At 40.6% G+C, this 13,917-nt stretch overlaps 1 protein-coding gene across 6 annotated transcripts in view; it reads right to left on the minus strand.

Annotated features, from left to right (window-relative positions):
- Window positions 1–560: 560 nt before the first annotated feature.
- Window positions 561–13,917, minus strand: part of IL18R1 (interleukin 18 receptor 1) — a 48,588-nt gene continuing 35,231 nt past the window's right edge. Inside the window, exons 7-9 of one of the 6 annotated variants that reach the window (XM_023733869.1) lie at window positions 10,020–10,178; window positions 6,197–6,355; window positions 561–4,137 (exon numbers count right to left, since the gene is read on the minus strand). In XM_023733869.1, coding sequence (XP_023589637.1) covers window positions 3,782–4,137; window positions 6,197–6,355; window positions 10,020–10,178 — 674 coding nt within the window. In that variant the 3' untranslated portion in view covers window positions 561–3,781. Of the gene's footprint in view, window positions 4,138–6,196; window positions 6,356–10,019; window positions 10,179–11,875; window positions 12,105–13,917 lie in introns of those variants that run through there. The other 5 variants (XM_023733876.1, XM_004369400.2, XM_023733859.1 and 2 more) reach the window with 5 other exon arrangements.

Raw genomic sequence — 13,917 nt, forward strand, 5'->3', positions numbered from 1 at the left:
TCCTTCAACCTTTCAGTTAGCAGCCTAGCACTTAACCATTTGCACCATCCAGGAACTCCCTGAGAATCTCAAGACTCTCAAAACACAATAGTAACATGTTGTTGTAGTTAGGTGCCGTCGAGTCATTTCTGACCACTGCCTGGTCCTGCGCCGTCCTCATAATCATAGCTATGTTTGAGCCCATTGTTGCAACCACTGCGTCAGTCTATCTCTTTGAGGGTCTTCCTCTCCTTCGCTGACCCTCTACTTTACCCAGCATGATGTCCTTCTCCAGGGACTGCTCCCTCCTGATCACATGTCCAAAGTATGTGAGAGAAGTCTCCCCATCCTCATTTCTAAGAAGCATTCTGGCTGTAGTTCTTCCACGACAGATTTGTAACATATTCATAACATACTCAACATTAATTATTGAACAGTTACAATAAAATCATAGCAATTGCATAAATGGGGCGTGATGTTCCCTGGGTGCTATGTGCACCCACAAGATCTCCCAGAAAGAGATAAAAACCAGTTTTCACAAGCCTAAGGTAAAAGCTGGTTTTCGTAAGTCTCAGAAATACTGCTGTTGGTCTTAAAGTTCCCAGCCCGAACTGTGATCACTATCAGTGTGGCATGAAGGTGGGACTGGAGGGACCTAGACATGCATGCCACTTCCTGTTATTTTGGCTTGGCCACCCTTTGAAGAGCTCCCCATCGCTTGTGATGGTGTCTCTCAGGGGAGCTGCTGCTCAGAAAGATGGTGTCCACTGCAACCCTGGGCCCATTCCTTCACAGCTGCGCTTCAGGCCAGGGAGAAAGATTCTTTCCTCTGAGTATTTAAAGCTGTGACTTGCCTCTGCCTTGAGCACTGGTTTTGCCAATGTCCCAGCTTCAGACAGCCACGTTTATAGCTGCAGTAAAGCTCATCCTCTCTGCAAGCCCAAGCAGCTGACCACTCAGAACCAGTGTGGGCCGAAGGCTGCACCTTGCCCCTAGGGCCTGTTGGGGGCTCTAATTTCCTGTATCTTGGCAGATTCCACAGCTGAGTTGTTCCATTCAAGTGTATGCTTTCTTCTTGTGGAGGACTTAAGTGCTAATTTTTCCCTCATTCTTACCCTAGTGGCCTAGAAAGAAACCCTAAGGTTCCTCTTACTTCTTCTGTTTTGTCTTCGGAGCCATTCCTAAGCAGCCCTACTTCATCGCTGTGGGACCCTGCCCCCTCTTAGTATAATGTGCCTCCCCAGAAAAGTGCCTGCTGCCTCCAAAATACTGACCTCAAGTCTTACTTTCCAACAGGCAGTTCTAGAAAGAGGACACAGTACATTAGCTAGTCGTGTGACTTTAATCAAGTCCCTGGACTGAACACGTCTCAAGTTCCTGGGTTTGGAATATGTAGGTAATAAGGTCTCTCTCTAGCAGGAGCCCTGGTGGTGCAGTGGTTAAAGCACTCTGTCGGTAACTGAAGGTCAGCATTTCAAACCCCCCAGCTGCTCCGTAGGAGAAAGACGTGGCAGTCTGCTTCCATAAAGATTTATGGCCTTGGAAACCCTATGGGCAGTTCTTCTCTGTCAACTCAACGACAGGGGGTTTAAAGGGTTAAGGTCCCTCTCTACTTTAAAAGACTATAACTCTAATAAAATGCCTCTACACATGATAGACACACACGAGTTTTTTCTTTACAAATTTTAGAGATCTGATTGCTCACTGATTCTCTGAAATAGACTCCAGATTTTAAGGACATCTGATGTAAGAGAAGATAATGGCTGTTCAGATATCTAAAAATACGTTGGTCCTAGTTAGGAATGTTTGTACCTAAGCTTAAAAATATGTACATTAATTCACTGGCATGTGAAGACCTATTAAACGTTTAAGTCCTTGTGCTGGGTATTGGAAGATCTTGTAAAAGAAGGAAGATAATCCTTCCTTTGTTCCTGAGTGGAGAGCAAAACGAAAAAGGTAGGTACAAATAATTTGAAGTCTAAAAAAAAGATAGAGGTGGGAGTTCACTGTGAATGGCCCATATCTTATTAAAATATGTGGGAATATATGGTGAGAACAAGGTACTGGAATCTTAAAGTAAGGGAGAAGACACCAGACATTTCAAAAATAAAAATGCTTTCTTTTCAAAAGTAAAGTTCAACAAATGGTTCATTTAATTTATTTTAAAACATACATAGTGAAAGAAAAGCAAAACCATCCTATGTATTAAAGATTACCATTACTCCAGTACAGTTTCTCTCCATTTCATAATCATATTTTCACTAATACATTTTAGCATATAAAACATGAGAGTTATTAATAGAATTGTCTTTCACTTGTTTAGCCAACCAACAAGCCCCCTTTCAAAAATCTTAAGCCTTGTAACAATTAAATCACTTTATTACACTGAAAATCTAATAAAAACCTCATTCTTCTTTGATTTTCAGCAACACCTACTACAGCTGTTTTAAACAGGTTCTATCGAAACTCCTCTGGAATATTCGTAGTGCACCCATGTGTTTTAACCAGTCTTCCAAACTGATGGTTACATACTTACCCAAGTCTTGTTTCACTTTAAGGTTGGTGTTCATGAGTGACTCAATGATTTCCATGGACAGCCATGACTGCCGAGGCCATCAAGGAGGCCCACACATCTGGGGTCACGTAAGTGAGGCAGACATAACTTTAGGCACTCTTCCAGTGTCCAAAGAGGCAGATGTCCAATGGAGAAACATCTTTTGCCCTACTGATATGCTTCTCCTATAGGTTTCTCTCTCTATAGAGATGTTCCCAGTTCAAAACTTCCTTACTCTCCAGATCTCCTTCCCTTTCCTGCTCTCTGGTTTCCATTTTAGCCCAGTGCTGCCTAAGTGATCTAACTAACGACAACAACAAAAATAGCAACGCTTACAGAATATTAACTCTATGCCAAGAACTGTTCTAAGTACTTAGTTACGTTTATTCATTTTTGTCCTTCATGAAAGATACAGAGGCACACTGGGTTCCCTCTAAGAAGCTTCCACAATAGGCCTCATTAAAGAAGCTCTTCATCGTGCTTTAGTGGATTCCAAGAACCACAGGTCTGCACCTGTGGCCAGGACCGGTTACACGCATCCTGAGGCCGAGAACCTACTTCCAGGCAGGCTCACACGCCTCCTCTCTACCTTGCTCTCTCCTCCACACACAGTCCAAGGTATGTAGAAACCCACTGCTGTCGAGTTGATTCCAACTCATAGCGACCCTGTAGGACAGAGCAGAACTGCCCCATAGGGTTTCCAAGGAGCTGGTGGTGGATTCAAACTGTCGAACTTTTGGTTAGCAGCTGTAGTTTACTGTAGCTCTTAACCACTGTGCCACCAGGGCTCAGTGGAGGGAGCATTCCACTTACTCTGTTACCCACCATGGTCCACACAAAATGCCCCTTCATGCCCCTAAAGTCCTTTAGTTTGAACGAGATTGTTAGCATTAAAAACTCTTAAAACTGTGCCCTTCTTGTGAGGCATCCACCACCGTCCCATACGGTGCCCAGCCTCACAGTCACTAGATATTGGGTCAAGTATCAGCAGCTGCATCCAGTTACAAAAAAGAGAAAAAAGGAGCTCCATTTCTTTCTAATTTCAGGGTCTTCTGGAAGCAGAGGACCACAGCTCAATGTTTACTCTGATCCCTGACATCCTTATGACAAGTTTTATCTTCAAATTGTGAGTAGGATTTTCACAGAGTACAGTTCATTATTTTGATGAAAGTCCTTGGTTATGCACAAGCTCATACACGCCATCCCCAAGTATCTAGAGTTCTTTCTGATATTCAGCTTTTCCAAAGCTCAAGTCCATGACAGAACAGGCAAGACTTCTGATTCATCCCTGCCTGGCTTGATCTTTTTTGCAGGCATCAAATAACGAAGATTTTTCCAGAACCTTGAGTTATACGAAAGAGACTTATCAGCCTTCCACTTCAGAACTTGATGAGACTTCAAAAGCTCTAGTGACTGGGGCAAGAACATGAAGTCACTAACAGGAGTAAATTCAATTAAGATTATTTTAATTTTTCTTTCCACCAGTGCTTCATGGAGTCCACTTTCAAGTTCATACCTGACCTCATTAGACATGTAACTTTGACTTAGAACAATGATGAGTCTTCGGCTCTTTTCTATCAGTGAATGGACTTCATCAACAACAGCTGAAATTTTAAGATGTGATATATTAATTTAAGAGAACCAAAAGGTGCATATTAAATAAAAATTATTTTGTGTAGTCTTATATTATTCAACTCAACTTTACTAATACATTTCTCTTTAAGACAAATTATTTATCTTCAATTTTATAAGCCTTTTAAAAACAATCATCTAGATAACACTAATAATGCATACTTATTTAGCACTTCCTCTGTGCCACACCCTTTTCTAAATACATATTAACTCAGTTGATCACCATTACAGACCCACAAAGAAGGTATTGTTATCTTCCCCATTCTACAGGTGAAAAAGCCAAAGCACAGAGTGGTTAAGTAACTTGCCCAGAGTCACACAGCTAGTAAGTGACAGAACCAGAATTTGAACCCAGACAGTCTGGTTCCAGAATACACGTTCTTAACCATCATGCTATCCTGCCTCTCCCAGGCATGGAGGAACACCCTTAAACCAGAAGGTAAAGACTCAAAACTAAAGAGAAGAACCACCATTATTGTAGGCCAAGGGTTGGCAAGCTTTTTCTGTAAAGGCCCAGCTAACAAATATTTTAGTCTCTGCAGGCCATCCACAGCTTCTTTTTCACACTATTCAACTCTGCTGCTGTAGTGTGAAAGCAGGCTTAGATAAGTAAGTGTGGCTGTGTTCCAAAAAGGGTGGCAAGTCGGAGTTAGCCTGTGGGTGGTAGTTTGCCAACCCCTGTTCTAGACCTCTAACGCTTCTCAAATAATATATATATATTTAAAAAACCCAAACCCGTTGTCGTCGAGTCGATTTCAACTCCTAGCGACCCTATAGGACAGAGTACAACTGCCCCATAGGGTTTCCAAGGAGCGGCTCGTGGATTCAAACTGCCAACCTTTTGGTTAGCAGCTGAGCTCTTAACCATTGTGCCACCAGGTCTCCATTCTCAAATAATAGAGGTTTTAAATCACAAAGAATCACACTTGAATATATAACTAAACGTGCTTTGTTTTTATTTAAGAATTAAGAAGAAATCTATATTCAAAATGACAAATAGAAGACAATGGAATGTAATAAAATTAATGTCAGGCCAAGCAGAAATGCATTCTGACAAGATGCCTTCTTAGATACAAAGAACTGACACACAAAAGCATTATTGTTGTGTGCATGTGACAATTTAGCATATTATATTTTTGAGAAGTTTTTTTATTACTAAATAGTAGTATATTTTCCCTTCCTAATTTGCAATGTTTTCCCCTTCTAGTCTGCAATATAGGAGGGAAAATTTACTGCTAGATTTTCAATGTCCAGCTCAGAGCTTAGCACCTGGTTGGATATTGGATGAATAAATGAATGGTGGTAACAATGAAGACATGTTTATTTTTAAAAACACCAGCATCCAAAATAATTTGACACTAGATTTCAAATGCTTGCTCTGAAACTTCAGAAAAAAAATGGAAAGGTTACTAAATTTTTTGATTCTAACAGTAATTTGCTTCAACGTACGTGCTATGGTCATCGCTGTTCATATGTTGATTTAAAAAATTGAATTTATAACTAAAATCTGACATGAATCACCATTTTCCTCATATTTATCCAATTCTCCTATTTTCCACTTGAATTTTCTCAATAGTGTCAACGTAATAAAGAAAAAGCATTTTCTGGAAAGAAGTAACCTGTGCCCAAAAGATCTGGTATTCAGTTAGGCACTGGTTCTGCTTTACAAAAGATTGTCAAAAGAGGTATTTTCAGTAACTGAGGGGGATTTCTAGATAAATGCCTCATGACAACATCAATGTAGACCTGATTCAGAAAACAGAATGTCTACTTCGTTTCCCCAAATTTTCAGAGAACTGTAAAACAGAATGAATGAACAAGGTCCAAGAGAAGACATTATCAGAAGCATGGAAACACAGTCGGGAGCTTGTCTCATGATTTACTATTTTGATTCAGGCAGTATTTCTGGCTTAGAAGACTTTGTTCATTTGTTTGTTTTTTAAGAAAAACACCTATCTGTAAGTCTGACCTATTAATCTTTTAAAAAAACAAAATCACCATTAGTTTTCTATCTGGAATGCTCTTTCTTACCTCCTCCAGGCAGTACATCCCTTTCAAATATGCATAGTTTATACCCAAAATGTTTCTCCAACACACTGGGCAAAACCTCCACAGCGAAGGCGTGCTCCTCGTAACTTTCTGGTCGACATTCTCTTAGGTAAGACACAAAAGCATCATATGTTTTTCCATCTAGGAGATAAGTTTTACTCTTTCAATTAGTGTATAAATATAAGTGTATTAAGTACAAATTTGAGTGAAAATCATGATCAATGAAGAATAGAATCATTGAAAACAAGGAACCAAACGTAGCATCGTGAAACCTCCCATGCTAATCAAGCAACCACTTAACAAACATTTGTAAAGCATCTACTTTAAGAGTCCCAAGGTTTGACGCCATAGAGGGCATGAGAGAAATACATGAGATAGGTCAGGCCGCTAAAGGAACTATAAAGGCAATAGAAGGCCAAGAAGCCCAAATGTGCCCTTGTTCCACGACTGGAAAGTAAATCTCACCTTGGCTTACATGTGTCATTTAACTCAACCACCATCCCCATTGTTACCCTCAAAATGACCCATTGGCAAGCGAAGACAGAAACCAAACTGAGAGTTTCCATGGGACAGTGGGAAGAAGCACTAGAAGCCGTGGAAACAATACGCTAGAGAAGCAAATGCTATAGGATGTTTGAAAATATTATATGACTCTAGATGCCAACAGGGAAAGTTCTGGTCCATTAAAAGGTTTTCACTAATGATAACATCTCTTCTGTTTAATTCACGGTAATGGAGCAGTAATCTGATGATTTAAGGGACAAATTTAGGAGAAATATGTTCTTCTAATTGGGTAACTAAAAAATTAAACATTTCTGACCTCCAGCTTCATCTAACCTATTTGAGAAGACAAAAGCAGACAAATGCAATAACTTGAGAAAGGTTACAAACAATACATTAGCAGAGGCAAAACAGTATAATGCAAAAACAAAACTTAAACAAACAAAACCTGGTCAGAGAACAAGGAGTGATCCCATGGACTTGTTGTCTGAAAGAAGAAAATTTGGAGTCAGGTCTTAAATAATACAACTGATGCTAATTGGAATTAGTAGAAGAAGTGGGGTGGGGTGGTGGTAGGGACAGGGTCCATTCTTATCCCATGGCAGTCATTTCGATGGTAGAGGAGTTAGACTGATGCTTGAATATATGATTGGGGTTAATGAATTTGCTACTGAGTTAAAGGCTAGATATAATCACATCCTTTATTCAGATCTAATGGGATGAGACCACTCTAGGTTCATGTTCTTCATGGTACCACACATCATTTATGCTCAGCAGATATGCTATGCCCATCTGATTGAGGCCTAGCCCAGCATCCTCGACAACATCCAGGTTCATCAAACAATATTTCCTGTGTCTGGCAGAATGTCCTTTTTAACTCAACTTACAGCATTCTCATTAAACATTTTGAATCAGAACCTACGGAGCCCAGTTCTACTCTGACACACATGGGTCTCCATGAGTTGGAATGGATTTGATAGCAACTGGTTAACGAAAGCAAAGCAACTCATTTGGAAACCATCAAATACAGACCGCCCCCCACCGCCCCGTGTGTTGCAGCATCTCTCTCTAGAGGAAACCACACACACACGCAGGCACAAAGCTAATTTTATATTATTAAATTAAAAGTTGTAAATGTGAAAAATGAATCTATAAAAATCTCATAGGAAAAAATGAGAATTCCTTTATAAATTGAGATTGAGAGGGTCTTTCTACTTAGGACTCAAATCTAGAAGCCATGAAAGAAAAGACAAATTTAACTACATTAAAACACACACACAACTGGTTCACAGCACACCACAGTCAGCAAACTAAAAAACAAAACAAATATATTTGCGTTTCATAATAGAAAATAGGTTCATAACCTCCTTAAAATGTAAATAGCCCCTAGAAACAAATGAACACAAAAGACCAACAATCCAATAGAAAAATGGGCAAAGGATATGAATGGGCATTTTGAGAAAGGAAATACAAATGGATCTTAAATAAATAGTTTCTTATAATGAAATGCAAATTAAAACTACACTGAGATACAATTTTTCACCTATCAGACTGTGAAAAATCCAAAAGTTTGATAAAACATTTTGTGGGCATGCCCTGGTGACGCAGTGGTTAAGAGCTCGGCTGCTAACCAAGAGGTCGGCAGTTCAAACCCACCAGCCGCTCTCTGGAAACCCTATGGGGCAGTTCTACTCTGACCTATAGGGTCGCTATGAGTCAGAATCAACTCGACGGCAACAGGTTTGGTTTGGTTTGGGATCCACTGATAGTGGTAGCATAGATTAGTGCAGCCTCTGGGGAGACCAAATTGGCAATATATTTCCTAACAACAAGCCCACCTGCTCTTTGTATTTCCAAAAATTCCAGTTCTTGAAATTTTTCCTTCAGATATAGTTTACATATGTGGAAAAAAGGAACACACAAACCTATCCATTGCAGCATTTCTATAATAACAAAAGATTGGAAGCAGCTCAAATGTTCATCAAAGTGAGACTACATAAACAATGATACGTTCTCATCGTGCGACCTTAAAAAACGAGGAGCTTCTTCATAACTATGGAAAGGTATCCGAGCTATAGCAAACAAAAGCTCAGAAGAGCGTGCACAATATGCCAAGATTTGCTTTCCTTTTTTAAAGAAGGGGTGCAATCAGAATCTATACTCATATTAGCCTGGGTAGTCTATCTACTGGGGAACGGGAAACGAAGACGTGGGACAAGGATGGGAGGGAGGCTTTCTGCTATAAAATTTATTAGATTTTGAGGGTTTTCTCTACCTAAAAATTAGAGTAAGTGCAATGGATTATACTGCTTTTTATTATTCCGTAATTATCTTAAAGGACATTGGGACTTCTAGTTACCTTTAAAAATAGGAAAACCGAGGCATACAGTCACTAAATAGTTGTTGTTCTTAGGTGCCATCAAGTCGGTTCCAACTCACAGGGACAACAGAACAACAGAACAACTCACAGGGACTGCATACAACAGAACGAAACACTGCCTGGTCCTGCGTCATCCTCACAATCTTTGCTATGCTTGAGCCCACTGATATGGCCACTGTGTCAATCCACCCCCTTGAAGGTCTTTCTCTTTTTCGCTTACCCTCCACTTTACCAAGCATGATGTCCTTCTCCAGGGACTGGTCCCTCCTAATAACATGCCCGAAGTACGTGAGACTAAGTCTCTGCATCCTCACTTCCAAGGAGCACTCTGGCTGTACTTCTTCTAAGACAGACTTGTTCATTCTTCTGGCGGTGCATGGCATATTCAATATTTTTCACCAACACCATAACTCAAAGGCATCAATAGAAATAGTAGCAGTAGATAAAAAGTGGCAGATCTAGGAAACTAGACTAGGATCATTTGGCTTCTAGTTCAGGGTTCTTGCAGGTACATCATGCAGCCTGCTTTGCCAGGTTAAAATAATAAATCATAATACAACTGAACTCAACTTAAAAGACCTTTATTGAACGAATGCACCACATGGGGTACCTGGAGGGTGTGTGTACGAGGGTATTCAGCTATACAGTTCCTGGGCTCAAGCATCTTACAGGATATTTAGGAAGACACAGCATACATACACGAAACAATGAGAGAACAATTTTTGGCAACACATAAGTGCAAGAAAATATGGCACAAGCAACGGTCATAATAGATGATACACACAGAGCAATTTTCCCCATGGAAGACCTCTCTCAAACATTAAGTCAACAATATAATCAAATAAGATGAAGATTAATGTTCCTTTATTTGGTTTCTTAATGAAAGCATGAGATAAGAAATCCCAACATTATGATATCTATTACCTGTTAATGTCTCATCTCTTCCAATTAAGTGTCTATAAAATAAAGCCAAGTCAACTCTATAAATGGCACACACGGTCACTATGCCCACAACTGCCACCAAGATAAAAACAGCTGTTATCATTCCTCTAGTGAAAATGTGGCCTGGGATATCAACATTCTCTGCAAGAAAAGACAAAGAAAATGAAAATAATTACAAAAAAATGTTACCAATGTCTTCCATGTTGTCAGTTGTTATCTGTATTACAAATCCAGAGGTCTACTCAAGTGGTCTACAGCCAGAATGCTCCTTAGAAGCAAGGATGGCGAGACTTTGTTGCATGTACTTTGGACGTGTTGTCAGGAGGGACCAGTCCCTGGAGGACATCATGCTTGGTAAAGTAGAGGGTCAGCGAAAAAGAGGAAGCCCCTCAACGAGATGGACTGATACGGTGGCTGCAACAATGGGTTGAAGCACAATACCGATTGTGACGATGGTGCAGGACCGGGCAGCATTTCCTTCTTTTGTACTTAGGGTCACTATGAGTCAGAACCAACTTGAGGGCACATAATGACAACAACACTCAAGAGCTGACACATCCCATTGAGATACTCCACACTCCTACCTATCGTCTTGAGTAATGATCTTTCTGCGCAAAATTTTAAAGAATAAAAACGTGCACAAGGATATTCAGAGCCCTGAACTGAAAACATTTAATGCAGTCTATCCCTACTTACAAGAAGCCCTGGTGGCACAGTGATTAAGTGTTCGGTTGCTAACTGAAAGGTCATTGGTTCGAACCCTTCAGCCCCTCCACGGAAGAAAGATGTGGCAGTCTGCTTCCATAAAGATTACAGCCTTGCAAACCCTATGAGACAGCTCTACTGTGTCTTGAGTTAGAATAGACTCAATGGCAACAACTTGGGTTTGGTTTGGTTTTAAAGAATAAAATAATTTTTAACAACCATCCCACAATCTGGAGAGCGCCACCACTAACATGGTAGTGTATTTCCTCTCTTTCTTTTCCCCTTGAAAATTTTTTCTTTACTGAGAGTAATTGCTTGTAATTACTTTTATTACTTGGCATTATATTATGAACATTTTATTAGGTTATTAAAATTACAATTCATAATACCCCACTATTTAGATTGATTGCAGTTTTCATGAATATATACAATGCTGCAATGAAAAACTTTACGTATAAACTGTTACCCATGATTCTGATTATTTTCTCAGAATAGATTCTAAGGGGGCATTTCTAGGTCAAAGAGGACAAACATGTTTAAAGCTGTGTTTATCTTACACCATTTTTGAGGATGATCTCTCCAGCAAAACAATTAGGATAAAAGTAAGCAACTGTGCTCACTTAATAAAAAACCCAAACTCACTGCCGTGGAGTCGATTCCGACTCATAGTGACCCCATAAGGTTTCCAAGGCTGTAAATCTCTACAGAAGCAGACTGCCACTTCTTTCTCCCACGGAGCCGCTCGTGGTTTCAAATCGCCGACTTTTCGGTTAGTAGTTGATGGCTTTAACCTCTGCACCACCAGGGCTTCTTAATAAGTGAACTCTAAATAAAGCCAGATCAGGAGATACTTGCATCTTTGAAAAGTCTACATATTCATGACTGCCACACAAACACATAAACACACATGCATACTCCTCCATTAGATAACGGGGTTATCCATTGCCTTCGAGTTGATTCCAACTCAAAAGGACCTTGGAGGACAAAGTAGAACTGCCCCATAGGATTTCCAGGGCCCACGAAGCAGCTGGTAGGTTCGAACTGCTGACCTCTCGGTTAGCAGCCAAGCGCTTAACCACTGTGACACCAAGGCTCCTTAATGGTAGGTTACAAGACCCTAGTCCCCAACCTACATTTGTGAGTACAGCACAGGGAAATGATCAGGGCAGAAGCTTCTGTGGACGGACAGCACAGTCCTGCACCCATCAGATAAGGCAGTGGTGGCTGATAGCAAGTAGTCACTGGGAAGTCCAGGCAGAGTCATGGACCAAACAAGATTAACAGATTTGAGTGCCTCTTCCATGTAAATGCATGGACCAAGGTGTGTACATTTATAGAGGCGGGGGACACCTGTGATAATTCCTGCAAAAGGTAAGAACACACATTCTAGAGTTAGACAGGCCTGAGTTTAGATACCATCACTTGCTGTGTGATCTTGGGTGAGTCACTGCACCTAAAAAAGCTGACTGTAAAGACTGAGACAGATAATGGAAAGAGCTTACCACAGAGCCTGGCCTACATATAATAACCACAGAACGAATGTTAGCACAGAGCCTGGCCTATGTATAATAAACACGGACCAAATGTTAGCACAGAGCCTGGCCTACGTATAATAAACACAGAAAGAATGTTAGCACAGAGCCTGGCCTACATACAATAACCACAGAATGAATGTCAGCACAGAGCCTGGCCTACATATAATAATAAACACCGAACGAATGTTAGCACAGAGTCTGGCTACTTATACTAAACACAGAACGAATGTTAGCCCAGAGCCTGGCCTACATATAATAACCACAGAATGAATGTTAGCACAGAGCCTGGGCTACGTATAATAAACACGGAACGAATGTTAGCACAGAGCCTGGCCTACATATAATAACTGCAGAAGAAATGTTAGCTCAGAGCCTGGCCTACATATAATAACCACAGAACGAACATTCGCACAGAGTCTGGCCTACATATAATAATAAACACAGAAGAATGTTAGCTCAGAGCCTGGCCTACATATAATAAACACAGAATGAATGTTAGCACAGAGCCTCGCCTAGATATAATAAAGAGAGAACGAATGTTAGCACAGAGCCTGGCCTACGTATAATAAATACAGAACGGATGTTAGCACAGAGCCTGGCCTCCGTATAATAACCACAGAAGAAATGTTAGCTTAGAGCCTGGCCTACATATAATAATAAACACAGAATGAATGTTAGCACAGAGCCTGGCTTAAGTATAATAACCACGGAACAAACGTTAGCGCAGAGCCTGGCCTACGTATAAAAACCACAGAAGAAATGTTAGCTCACAGCCTGGCCAACATATAATAATAAACACAGAATGAATGTTAGCACAGAGCCTGGCCTACGTACAATAACCACAGAACGAATGTTAGAACAGAGCCTGGCCTACATATAAAAAACACAGAACGAATGTTAGCATGGAGTCTGGCCTACGTATAATCACCACAGAAGAAATGTAGCTCAGAGCGTGGCCTACATATAACAACCACAGAACGAATGTTAGCACAGAGCCTGGCCTACATATAATAATAAACACAGAATGAATGTTAGCACAGAGCCTGGCCTACATATAATAATCATGGAACGAACGTTAGCACAGAGCCTGGCCTACATATAATAAACACAGAACGAATGTTAGCACAGAGTCTGGCCTACGTATAATAAACACAGAAAGAATGTTAGCACAGAGCCTGACCTATGTATAATAAACACAGAAAGAATGTTAGCACAGAGCCTGGCCTACATACAATCACCACAGAATGAATGTCAGCACAGAGCCAGGCCTACATATAATAATAAACACCGAACGGATGTTAGCACAGAGTCTGGCTACTTATAGTAAACACACAACGAATGTTAGCCCAGAGCCTGGCCTACGTATAATAAACACGGAACGAATGTTAGCACAGAGCGTGGCCTACGTATAATAAACACAGAATGAATGTTAGCACGGAGCCTGGCCTACGAATAATAAACACAGAAAGAATGTTAGCACAGAGCTTGACCTACATACAATAGCCACAGAATGAATGTCAGCACAGAGCCTGGCCTACATATAATAATAAACACGGAACGAATGCCAGCACAGAGCCTGGCCTACGTATAATAAACACAGAAAGAATGTTAGCACAGAGCTTGGCCTACATACAATAACC

The sequence above is a fragment of the Trichechus manatus genome, unplaced genomic scaffold, assembly GCF_000243295.1.
Source record: "Trichechus manatus latirostris isolate Lorelei unplaced genomic scaffold, TriManLat1.0 scaffold00004, whole genome shotgun sequence".
Classification (NCBI taxonomy): Eukaryota; Metazoa; Chordata; class Mammalia; order Sirenia; family Trichechidae; genus Trichechus; species Trichechus manatus.